A 12,564-nucleotide genomic window follows, 5' to 3' on the forward strand; every position below is an offset into this window, starting at 1 on the left:
CCTAGTAGACATGTATCTGTTGAATTTCTATATGAGTAATCCATAAAAAAACCACAATGCACATACTACATCACTTTAAGCATTTCGACTTAGAACCATGTGTACAGAATGAAAAATCAGTTTAAAATGGATCAATACAGTCTGAAAAATTGTGGACATTATTGAAATTCAAGTCAATAAAGACAGTTAATAATGCAAAGGTCTGCCTATTCATATTTTATGGTTATAAATGGTATACACAATGCTCAGGTACAACAGAGTCATAGGCATACACATGTTGAGTGCACTGTAGAATAACAACAATGCTGCAAACATTTAATAAAACATTTCGCCAATCACTTTCTCAAACTTCTGCTTTATTTTATAGAATTGATACAGTAAGAAAAAATATAATGAAGTATGGCTTAAGAACAGTATGGCATAAGAAAAATCCAAAACAGATCTCCATCAATAATACAGTAGATTTTACATGAGGTATATTTTAATAATGATTAAACTTCTGGAGTTTAACTTCACAGTCTACCTGAATGAGATTTTAAGTCCATCCTGAAAACTATGGTGTAAATAGAAAGTTTTATACAACTGTAAACTGTTCTCGACCTATAAAACCAGTTTTTAAAATTTGTTATTTAAAAAAGATATTTTCATTTAGCACCATTATTGAATAGCTACGAGAGGATGTGTTGTGCAGGTAGTGTTGCAATATTACAGCAATGTCTATTCTGAATAATTTTCTTAAAATATTTTAGCCCTGGAAGCAGTTTAGAAATGTAGGTGGAATTAGAATTGTGTTCAGATTATCAAACACCTGCATATTTGGGTATGAGACACTATGGAGAAAATTCCCATAACAACAGTCATGGTTATGTTTTTGAAAGCTTAAAAGCGGGACTCCGAGAAAAAGGAAATGACATCAGTAGTCAGACTCTTCCAGAAATCTATGTATAAAACAAATATGTTTGAAATAAGAATCATTAATGCGGTCTTCTATGTCTCTGTGTGTGTGCCCTCTGTCTCCTGACACATATCACTTCACCACATAGGTATTTGCAAGTGTTATAGGACACTTGCAGCACACTTCATCTGTGGAGCCCCATGCCGCTCATCATATCACAGGATGCACACTCACTTCTGGCAGGGCTCTGCAGATGAACTATGGTGCAAGCGTCCTATGATGCTGCGCCCAGAACACGGGAGGCTTTCCATGTCCTTTAGGGAGCAACAGGGCCAGCATGGAGGTGGGGAGTATGTGATGGGAAAGCGTTGCTGCGGGTGAGGTGGGGCACGGGGTGATGTGATTGCCCCGCTGTCCTGCTGATTTGCCACAGAGGCTGGCCAATTCCCCCACTGCCCCTCATCAATGTGAAGCACAGAAGCAGAGACCTTTCTCCCCTGCCAATTGTCCATCCTAGATTTGCTATAATCTGGTGTACATTCTCATTTTTTACTGAGCATGTTCTGTATTGATTACATTTCCCCCTATCTCTATTACCCTACAGCAAAAGTGGGGATCATACAGCTCTCTAGTTGTTGTACTGCAGGTTCCATGAGCCCTGGCCAGCCTGCAGAATTTTGAGGGATGCTAGGAGTTTAAGTCAAACATTTGGAGGATCATATGCTACCCCCTTTCCCTTAGAATATGGCAAAATATTGCATCTTTTTAATAATTAGAGAAGCTCAACTTGTCTAGGACCCAATACTGGCACATTCCTAGCTGTGATGGTAAACTCATCTCAGACAATTAGGTGTGGGTAGAATGAAGTTTTCTAATGAACAAATCCTATGCTCAGAATATTTTCATGGTTAGGGCCACCTAAACATATGTTGAAGAAATACTATTATTTTATGGATGTGCAAATCTTTGAGGTATAATTCTTATTTATTTTCTGTACTTCATATTGCAATTAAGGAACTGTAACCTACAGTGATGGATACACAACTGCTCCATATTTAGGAATATTATGTAGTCATGACACTATTTCTACTATCATAAATGTGCTACAAAACTATTTTAAATGCCAATAGCCACACCAAGTGATGAAGGTCCATTCAGCTAGTGATTTGGGTGCAGAAGAATGATGTTTCCAAGGCCCCTTCTATATTGCTCTATATCCCAGAATCTGATCCCAGATTATCTTCTTATCCCAGGCTATATGGTGGTGGAGACTCATACAGTCCACTTCAGAGCAGATAAACTGGGATTAGATCCTGAGATATAGGGCGGTGTAGAACCAACCCAAATGCCTTCTACCAGTGAATGAGGTTGCAACATTCAGAATCGGGACACTTATTGCAATTCTAGTCTCACTTTCTGGTGCCCTGATTACCGGATGAAAATATTCAATTGCTTCACAAAGCTTGTTAAGGTTGTTGTTTTTTGGTGATGGAGGGGGGGAGGGGTCTGAGGGTATTATGCATTTGTAGTTAGAAAAGTCAGTTCAGAGATCGGCAGCCAGGTCTGATGTTAGTGCTCTTTTGTTTTAAGTTTACGGTTATTATCTTGTATTATTCCGAGGTTTATATATTAGCTAAGGGCATTGAATGTTAGCCGGTTGTTTATAAGTTTATTGAGTCTATTTATTATATAATTTGCCTTGAGTGCTCTTTATTTGTTTTTGTTTTTTTGGCATTGGATGTTTGCCATTTTTGTTTTTCTTGTGAATAATAACAATAACAATAATCATATTATTCTGGGAAATGGGTCTAACAGCCTGAACCTGTGCTTATGAATTCAACAAAAAGCTCACTTGCAGCCTTAGTTTTAAACCTGGAATACTTATTGTAAAGGCACATCTATTTAACATTACACAGTATAATTTTAAAGTCCACATTTTTCTGTCAAAGTCAAGCTGATATCATCCTGAAGGTTCAGGGAGGGGTGGTATGTGATGTACAGCTATGCAACACTGAAGTATCTTTACAAATAAAACACAAAAAGCAGCTTTATTGTATTTCCCACCCCTGGCTTCCCAAGAAGCACCATTCCCAGCCTTCCCTTTGGCAAACATGCCATTGGGAAGGAATTCACATTATAACTTGGCTTCTTCTTTCTTCTTACATACATTTTAAAATTAACCACTGTGTGCATCCTCATTAAACACTCTGGCAGAGACATTCAAATTGACCATTTACAACAAAGTGATATAATTCAGATGATGAGCATGCCACTTGCATTAAAAATTGAAAAAAAGAATTCTAGTCCCCTTTTAACGCTCTCCTTGATCCTTTTATTCTGTTTCTTCTCACTCTGAGCCCAGCAAGCACACTTTTCAACCTTCAGTCAAGGATTTGCTCATATCAGTCTCTATAGCCTTTATTCTTCTCACAGCTTTGTGTTCCGCACTTCTTCAAGCTTTATTTTCACGTTCTTCATTCCAGTCTGACTTGCTCTGATTCCAGAGCAGACCAAACTAACAAAAGATAATAATTAAGAACTACCTATTTTCATATACGGTTCATTATTACTACCGCAATAATATTTGTATAGCATGTGCTCTAACTAGTCTGCCTCTAATGGCAATTTGATCTCTCCTGAAGAAACATACAAGAAAATATTGAAAAATTCTGATCTTTTGGCATCTGAATGAGGCACAGAACTGAACAACATTTTTTTTTGCAAAAATCACACTTATTCCATTAATCAATGCACTGCTATGTATAAATTGTGAATGAACGTATACCATATATAGCACAAATCTAATTATAAGCACATACTGTATGGCAATAATTAGATTCACTGCAAGAGTGACTACTGCAATATTTAAGTTTTATAAAATTTTATTAAACTATAGTTTGCATATTTCCACTAACAGATGCCCTCATTGCTTTAATGGCACTGAATTTAAGCTCTACATTTGTAGTGTTGAAAGATTCAGGAAATGTGTGTAGCAGTGTTCTAATGTTATCAATTATTAGGATTATTATGCATTGATTAGAAGTTTTTAATATACAAAACACACATCTACTAAGTGTTAATATATTGGTCTAGTCTGGAAAATACTAGTATGGATTTAAAAGTTAGAGAGCTACAAGTGTAGCTTCATTCAACTCTGAAGAAGTTTGAAAACTTTAAAATAAAATAAATATGAAGGTATATGTCTGAAAGACCTACCTGGAGGTCCAGGTTCTCCAGGTGGTCCAGGGAGGCCATCTTTTCCTGGAAGACCTGGTTTTCCATGTGTTTGGGAAGCTAGCATGGCAGCTGGCAACTTGAGCTGGGACATAAAGTGACCCATCCTCTCTATAGACATTACAAGAAAGAAAGAAAGAAAGAAAGAAAGAAAGAAAGAAAGAACGAAAGAACGAAAGAAAGAAAGAAAGAAAGAAAGAAAGAAAGAAAGAAAGAAAGGTAAGTATGAGTGTACTGGAGGCTTTTGTATATTCAGAGCAAAGCTATTACAATTTTTACAAATATTTTAAAACCAGTTGAGGTATTATTTCAAATTATCAGTTATCTTATCAACTTCAACAATGACACTCTTAGGCCACAAATGTGTTTGAATTAATGTAGGCACAGTTGGATATACAACAGCTGCGGTAACAATTTCAGCTAATTAAATGACTAGAGAAGAAAAAAACAATTTTCATTGGTTGACTGTAATGCTCTTGGTCCAAAAACTGGATGTTTATATTGCATTGGCCGCTTCATGTTCAAATTAGCCTTCATGTATATTACCAGGACTTGTGCCTTGATATTAATCAAGTTCTGTTCCCTGCTCTATTCAACGTATGCATAAAGACACATACGTAGTCCATTTTCCTTTCTTTTCCATGATGCAAACCATTATTTTGTGCATGAAGCACCTTGAGATTAGCAGTATGCTTGTATGTGCCTTCAGGTTCCTCGTGACTTATGGCCATCCTATGATTTTTATAGAGTTTTCTTAAGCAAGATATCTTCAAAGTGTGTCGTGGAAGGCTTTCATGGCCGGAATCACTGGGTTGCTGTGAGTTTTCCAGGTTGTATGTCCATGTTCCAGAAGCATTCTCTCCTCATGTTTCACCTGCATTTGTGCCAGGTATTCTCAAAGGTTGAGGGGTCTGTTGGAAACTAGGCAAGTGAGGTTTATATATCTGTGGCATGTCCAAGGTGAGAGAAAGAACTCTTGTCTGCTCAAGGCAAGTGTGAATGTTGTAATTGGCCACCTTGATTAGCATTTAATAGCCTTGCCTCAAATCCTTAAAGTGGTTTTGCCAATTCCTTCCTTTGAGATATAGCCTAGAGCATCTGGTATTTGTTAGTATCTCCCATACACATATAGGGAGGGACATCTTGATTTTTCAGCCGGAGAGCTCTAGGGCACCATCACAATATAAATCAGGACTCCCTAGAATAAGGCCATGGTGGTTGAAATATGTTATAATTTCTGAATCAGAAGTGCTATATTTGTGTAGTATGAAAGCCCCCCTAGTTATTCCTCTGTATTGAGCATATGCCTCATAGTGGTATTTTATGTCCTTTATCATTTAAAATGAGAATAGTTCTTGCAAACAACAATAATTTCTGAGTAATCTTTAGACCACTTATTAATATAGTAGTTTCAATATTAGAAAAATGTTAGAGAACCAGCAATTTTGGTTGTTTTTCAATGTATGGGTAATTTGAATGATCCCCCCCCCCTCCAATACACACATTATGAGGACATAAAATAAAACATGAAAGCAATTCTTTACAATGGAAGTAGAAAGAGTTAGATTCTGTTGTTTGCTTTCCTCACCTTCAAAAACACGAAGAACCTCATGTCTGATATATTTTTTCATTTCTTCAAATAAAGCTGAATCTGCCTGTTGAAGATACAAAAGTATTTTTAAAAAGATAAAAAGGCAAGCACAGGTGTTGCAGGCATATTTTTCCAATGTGTCTTTACGGAGTTTTGTAGCAACACAAATATTTATAAATATTATGCAGTATGCAGGAAAAATGAAATGACAGTAAAATCTGCTCAATTTACTTATAATTAATGGAAGGAAAGTCTTCACCATGCTTCAGCCTTACCGGTAAGCCTGGGACTCCCGGTGAACCTGGAGGGCCCTTGTGACCTGGCGATCCTGCGTGGCCTTTGATCCCTTGAGGTCCCATCGGTCCTACATCCCCTTTGTCTCCTGATTGGCCAGGTTTTCCTCTTTCGCCTTGAGGGCCCTTGTCTCCTGGTATACCTTGATCTCCCTGTTCAAAATAAAGAGAAAGTTCTCTATTAACAACTTGTTTGACTCAGATCTGTTGCAAGCTCAGTAAACAGCATTAAACTGTTGGATAATGTAGAAAGAAATGGTTCAGAGATTATTATGACAGGCTCTGACGCCTTAGGTCAGTGGTTCGCAACATGTGGGTCCCCAGATGTTTTGGCCTTCAACTCTCAGAAATCCGAACAGCTGGTAAACTGCTGGGAGTTGTAGGCCAAAATACCTAGGGGCCCACAGGTTGAGAACCACTGTCTTATCTGAAAAGTAATTCAAAAACAACAACTACAGCTGATTCCCTATATCCATGGGTTTTGCACCCACAGATTTAATCAGCCACTGCTTGAAAATACCTGTAGAAAAAAAATTCAAAAATCAAAATTTGATTTTTGCTGATATATAAGAATGTCCTATTGTAGGTTCTTGCCATTTCAGATTATCATGCTCTTTCTGACACTCATTTTAGATGCACACCATGTTATATTAGGGATGCCAATTCACTATGCGATTGTATACAACAGAACTTTAGCATCTATGGATTCTGGTATCCACAAGGGTCCTGGAACCAAATTTCCATGAATACTGAATGTCATTGTATTTTCACTTTTACTTATAAATGAATGGAATGGAAGGGATGAAGTGGGGAAGAAGAAAGGATAAGAATGTCAATGGTTAGGGGAGGTGCTGGTTTATAAGATCTGAATTGTACATTGTTTTTAAAGATAGGGTGGGGAGAACAATGGGTTTTCACAACATTAAAACTAATAAAAACATTGTTGTACTCTAAAGTATATAAGGTATCAACACAGGAAATTTGAGGTGCCTAAAGATGATAATAGCAATAGAAAGACACAAAACTGTTGAGTAATCAGGTCTGAAATAATGCTATAAACTGTATTTGGTCTACTAGATAACTGTTGTAGTTTAGTCCATGGTGGTGTCTGATATTACTGTTAATGAAGATTCTGGGCCTGAGAATGGGGACACTGGGCCTGAGATTTTAAGTCCTGAAACTGAGCAGCCTGTGTCTCCAACTAGTCAAGGCCACATTCTAGAGGATGCAGCAGAGCCGATCTCTAGTGAAAGGAGTTCAGAGGCTGAAACTCCATGTGCTGAGGATAATGAGCTTCAAGGTAATGGTAATGAGTTTATTGATGGGAGACCTATCAACAAAGAATACGAAGGTCATGGTGCTTATTACAAAAGAGGCCCATATCTGAATCTCATGTGAAAAGACATGATTTCTGGGGTATATTAAAGAGGTTGGGACTTTTGCCCAGCAGTTTGGTCAACATTGATGTTTGAGGATACATCTCTTATCTTCTAAGGGATTCCTAGTTCCATGTTTTTTGTTGCTCATGTTCCATGCTTCCAAGTTTCAAAGGTTGTTCCTGAATCTCATGTTTTGGATTTATTCTGCTTTTTTATTCCTGGTTTTTGATACTACTCTTGTACCTTGAATTTTTTGGACTATTTCTTATATTTAGACTGGTTTTTTAACACTATTTTGCTGAATTGCTTTTTATTTATATTATTCAATAAACTGCTTTGCTAATTTCACTTGGACTGGAGTCTGATGTTTAGCACAGAGGTGTTCCCAGTCCAGGAGTACAGCAATAACAACAAACTCTGGCAACTTTGTTCAAGCATGATGATTTGTATAGCACAGTAGAAAGACATACACTTTATAGTTCAGATTGGCATGAAGGTGACCATGAGCATATGTATACTTAAAGGTTACACATGGCTTGAACTTGTAAGATGATGTGGCATTGTGAACTAGTGGATAGTATTCTGAAAGAAGAATATTGAGCAGAACCCTATTAAGTCTTGGGGATGAATGGAAAGGGTGCTTTGTTTTTACATGGAACAAATTGAAAATATTTCATTTCTTGGGGAAAATGAAAAATCAAATAGCAAAAATTTCACTAAGAATGGCTTTCAGGGCTGTATCTATATGCTCATTTGATCATACAATGCTTTCTGTTAAGTTTGAACTAAATGTTTGAATTTGAACTTGTACTTTTCATGGATGAGAAAGATTCCTCTTAAAGCCTTGCTTCACCATAGCATTACATTGTTTAGTGAACAGAAATATTTTAAAAAGTAACTGGATTAAACAGCTGGCTGCTTTCAGTTGCATCATTCATTATGCTATCAGCCAAAAGCCTCAGTGCAATACTGTGATGGGAAACATGGAAATGTTATATGTAATACAGTTTGTTTTCTGGTTCCTCTTATCATCATTCTTTTTCAAGGTGCAACCGCTGAACACTTGCCTGAAAGAATCTCTGAAGTCAAAGCAGGGAGGAGAGAGAATCTGCTAAAATTACTGCATCACAATGATTCAGTGAAATGTTTGCAGAGAGAAAGCTAGGGATTACAGGGAAAGACTGAAGCCCCTCGTGTCAATGAATTTGACCTTTTCATCCCTTTGATTTCCACTGGCTTAACATTTGCTATGAACCATAATTAAAACTTCAGTTATGATGAAACTCTGGACTTAATTGAATCCACGATGGAATCCTGACTAGAGTTTAAATAGACATTATTAAATAGGCAGAGAGCAAAGCGAAATGCCTGTAATATGACCCTTCAAGTTCCTCTATTAACTTCTCCAAATCATTAACAAATTATTTATATTCAGCAAATCACTAACAAATTATTTACATTCAGCAGAAACACATCGGAATTTTTTATACATAGATAGTAATGTTATAGCAAATTCTACAAATACTCTGCAGGACACGTACTCTTGCTGATATGATACATTAGCAATAAAATCACATAATTTAATACTGTAGCATTGGAAGGGATGACAAGTATTATTTACACCCAAATCCAACTCACTGCAGGAAACCCACAGGGAAAGCATTCTTAGCAGGTACTTCTCCAACCTTTTTTTTTAAAAAAATGCCAATTAATGAAAATCTGATCACTTCTACAGGAGTCTGTTTCATTACTGAACACAGTTTCCTTCATGAAACAAAGTTTAGTTGGAGTCTGCTTGCTGGTAATTTGTTTGGGTAATACCCTTTGGAGCACCAGAAAACAAGTTTGTGACATTTTCTGCTGGAGATAATACTTCAAGCGAGATCTGACTAAGGCAGCACAAAGTGATACTTCTTTGTCACTCCATTATATTGTTAATTTAGGTTTTGCTTCTAGTCTAGTGGTTCTCAACCTGTGGGTCCTCAGATGTTTTGGCCTTCAACTCCCAGAAATCCTAACAGCTGGTAAACTGGCTGGGATTTCTGGGAGTTGTAGGCCAAAAACATCTGGGGACCCACAGGTTGAGAATCATTGTTCTAGTCTAATAAGACTTCAATATCCTTTCAGATTCTGTTGAAAAGTTAAATGTCACTTCTGTGATAGTACTGCTTCTAATGCTTCTTATCTAAAAGTAGAATGTTCATGTTTATCCCTGTTGAAATTAATTTGTTTTGGTCAGTTTTCAAATCTTTTAAGGTCACCTTGAAGCTGGTTTTGTTTTTGGAGATATCAAATATATCTTTCAAATTATGATCACCTGAAAATTCAACGATCATTCCCCTGCTCCTTCTTTCAAGTCCTTTAGGAAGATGTTGAACTACAAGTATAATTTACAAAATAAAGAAAGATTTAGATAGAAATATAGCTTACTCTTTCTCCTTTAGGACCTCTGTCACCTGATTTTCCCTGTAAACCCTTGGGGGGAAAGGAAAAAAAAACTTTCTTAAACACACAAACATATTCCCAAATTAATTTTAGCTATCAATCTCCCACTATGTTCACAAGTAGAATGATAATTTACACATTGTACAAGCTGTTACTTTCCTACCTGGGGACCAGGCAATCCATCCTTTCCATTTATGCCCTAGAAAAATAACAATGATCCTTTTACTGTGAGAAATATCTATGATATTACAGGAAGAGATATCTTTTGTTTCATTAAAATGATTTTGCCATTATAAATCATGATATAATGGGGATATGCCAGCTAAAAAATCACATAGGGAGATAATAATAATAAAAAAAATAAATTGCAAGAGGGTATGTATTCAAACACTGATCATAGCACATCCATTAAAAGAAGGAGCCACAGTGACACAATGGGCTAAATCCTTGTGCTGACTGAACTTCTGACCTGAAGGTCGGCAGTTCGAATATGTGAGACCGGGTAACCTCCCGTCGTCAGCTCCAGCTTCCTATGTGGGGACATGAGAGAAGCCTCCCAGAGATGGTAACACATTTAAGTGTCCCCTGGGCAATGTCTCTCCAGATGGCCAATTCTCTCATAGCAAAAGCGACTTACAGTTTCTCAAGTCACTTCTGACACTAGTAAAAAGAATCAATTAAAAGAGAAAATTAGGTATATCAGCCATTACAGGTTAAAAAACTTACTGGTATGCCTGGTGGTCCTTCTGGTCCAGGGAAGCCAATATCTCCAATAGGGCCCCTTTCACCCTAAAAGTAAGGTGATAATAGTCTTTCTAGTGGGTAAGAAAAAAACAAAAGGCAAATATTGTGAAAGAGTATGAAATGAAGTGACACTTACTGGTTCTCCAGGCATTCCTGCCGGTCCCGGTGCACCATGCTTACCCTGTAGAAATCAAGAAAAAATGCCATTTTTTTTAATGATGGAGCACATGTTTTGCATGCAGAAAGTCCTAGGTTCAATGTCTGCCATTTCCAGTTAGGGTTTGGAATGACTGGCTTCTGGCTTCTTCTGAAATCTTGTCGATATCCTTTAGATGAGGTTGACAACTGAATTAGATAGACAATGGTTTGACTCAGGTGTGGGTTTAACATGTTGATATCTTGAATGTAGAAACTGCTGAGTCTATATCTCAATGAATTGGGAAGCAAATGCTTACATAGTTGAAAGGAAGACAGCAGGTAGTTGGTAAGACTATCTACATCAGTGTTCAAATGATCAAGGAACAAGGTAGGAATGTTGTCAAGGAGAAATGACAAAATGTGTAAGGTCCAATTTTTCTTTCATAAAATCCTTGGCACAGAAGATGAGAAGCATTAAATATTTGCCGTTCAGAAAGAATGCTTATTATTTAAGAACTTGGATGTATGCTATTGTGATTCATCTAAGTAGCAGCTTTATCATTGATTATCAATGGTTGAGATCATAGATTAATCTTATAAATAAACATTGTTTCAAACCATCCGTCTAGTTGCATGGATTACCAAAATCAGATTCATTTTTCAGTGTGTGTATTTCTTTTAGTGAAGTTAGCAAATTTAACTTTAAATTAAAAGAAATGGATTCCTAAAACGCCTGTTAATATTTTGGAGCTAGCTTCTAAAAATATATTAGTCAGTATCATTAAATGGATTTCTGTTACGAATGTTTCAAATTGTAATACTTTTCAAAAGCAGATGCCTGCATGTTTTCTCATTCATTGTATTAAAAAGATGTTGTAGTTCGGCCAGCTGATGATGATGATGAGGGGTTTGAGGGTGCAGGGCCTGATGCTTCTGGAGGTGTGCAGACAGAGAGGATGTTGGAACAGGATGGTGATTCCCTGGTTGGGAGATCGGAGGGGGATTTGGAATAAGATGTTGATTCTTTGTGTGAAAATGAAACTGTTTCAGAGGCTGACAGGCAGAGAAGGGAGGAGTACCTGAGTTTACCCAATGAAGGGGAGTTAGAAAGAGAATCAAGGCTGGTCCTGCGGAGGAAGAATTACAGGTGCACACCAAGTCATGGGAAAGGGAGGCAGAGGCCTGGGAAAGAGAGGCACAGACAGGCTTCTCAAGGCCAACGACATGCCTTCATGCATTGCTCTCCTTAATTAGGGAAAGGAAGCTCTTAGGTTTCAGATCAAGCAACATCACGAATGAAGTGAGAAGCTCTTGCCTTGTTTTTCATCCTGTTATTGATTCAAGCCAAGTTTCCTAGTCAAGTTTTGCTACCAGTCTTGGGGATTTTACCCATGGATTCAAGCTCATGTTTTGTTCCTTGTTTCTTGGATTAATCAAGCTCATGTTTTGTTCCATGTATCTTGGATTTATGTTCTTTCTTTAACCTTTGCATTGGAGATTTATCTTTGTTTTTTGGGGGGTGGGGGGGGAGACTTCTACTTTCTTCACATATTTGGATTTTTACGCTTTTACTGTGTGTTCTATCAATAAACTGTTTATTACTACATTTGGCTTCCTGGTGAGTGCTTGAGAAGGGTGAACTCCTGCTGAGGTGTAACAAAAGATCACATTCAGACAATATGTTAAACAGAAGGCTAGTTGTGTTTAATTTTATTGGAAAGATGGAACACAAAAGGAGTAGTAGGTATTATATTGTTTGCCCCTAAGTACTAATTGTTACAGATCAAGATATTATACTTGTAGAGTATACCAGTGTGGAATACTCCACTGGCATTGCTCTGCTGT

At 37.2% G+C, this 12,564-nt stretch overlaps 1 protein-coding gene across 3 annotated transcripts in view; it reads right to left on the bottom strand.

Moving 5' to 3' along the window:
• COL19A1 (collagen type XIX alpha 1 chain) overlaps positions 1-12,564 on the bottom strand; it is a 232,558-nt gene that overhangs the window by 8,666 nt on the left and 211,328 nt on the right. For 2 of the 3 annotated variants that reach the window (XM_067467964.1, XM_060752836.2), the window contains 7 exons: positions 10,718-10,762; positions 10,564-10,626; positions 10,001-10,036; positions 9,823-9,867; positions 5,996-6,166; positions 5,718-5,784; positions 4,112-4,240 (listed from right to left, as the gene is read on the bottom strand). In XM_067467964.1, the coding sequence (XP_067324065.1) occupies positions 4,112-4,240; positions 5,718-5,784; positions 5,996-6,166; positions 9,823-9,867; positions 10,001-10,036; positions 10,564-10,626; positions 10,718-10,762 (556 nt within the window). Of the gene's footprint in view, positions 1-2,926; positions 3,411-4,111; positions 4,241-5,717; positions 5,785-5,995; positions 6,167-9,822; positions 9,868-10,000; positions 10,037-10,563; positions 10,627-10,717; positions 10,763-12,564 lie in introns of those variants that run through there. The other variant, XM_067467969.1, reaches the window with a different exon arrangement.

This window comes from Anolis sagrei, chromosome 1, assembly GCF_037176765.1.
Source record: "Anolis sagrei isolate rAnoSag1 chromosome 1, rAnoSag1.mat, whole genome shotgun sequence".
Lineage (NCBI taxonomy): Eukaryota > Metazoa > Chordata > Lepidosauria > Squamata > Dactyloidae > Anolis > Anolis sagrei.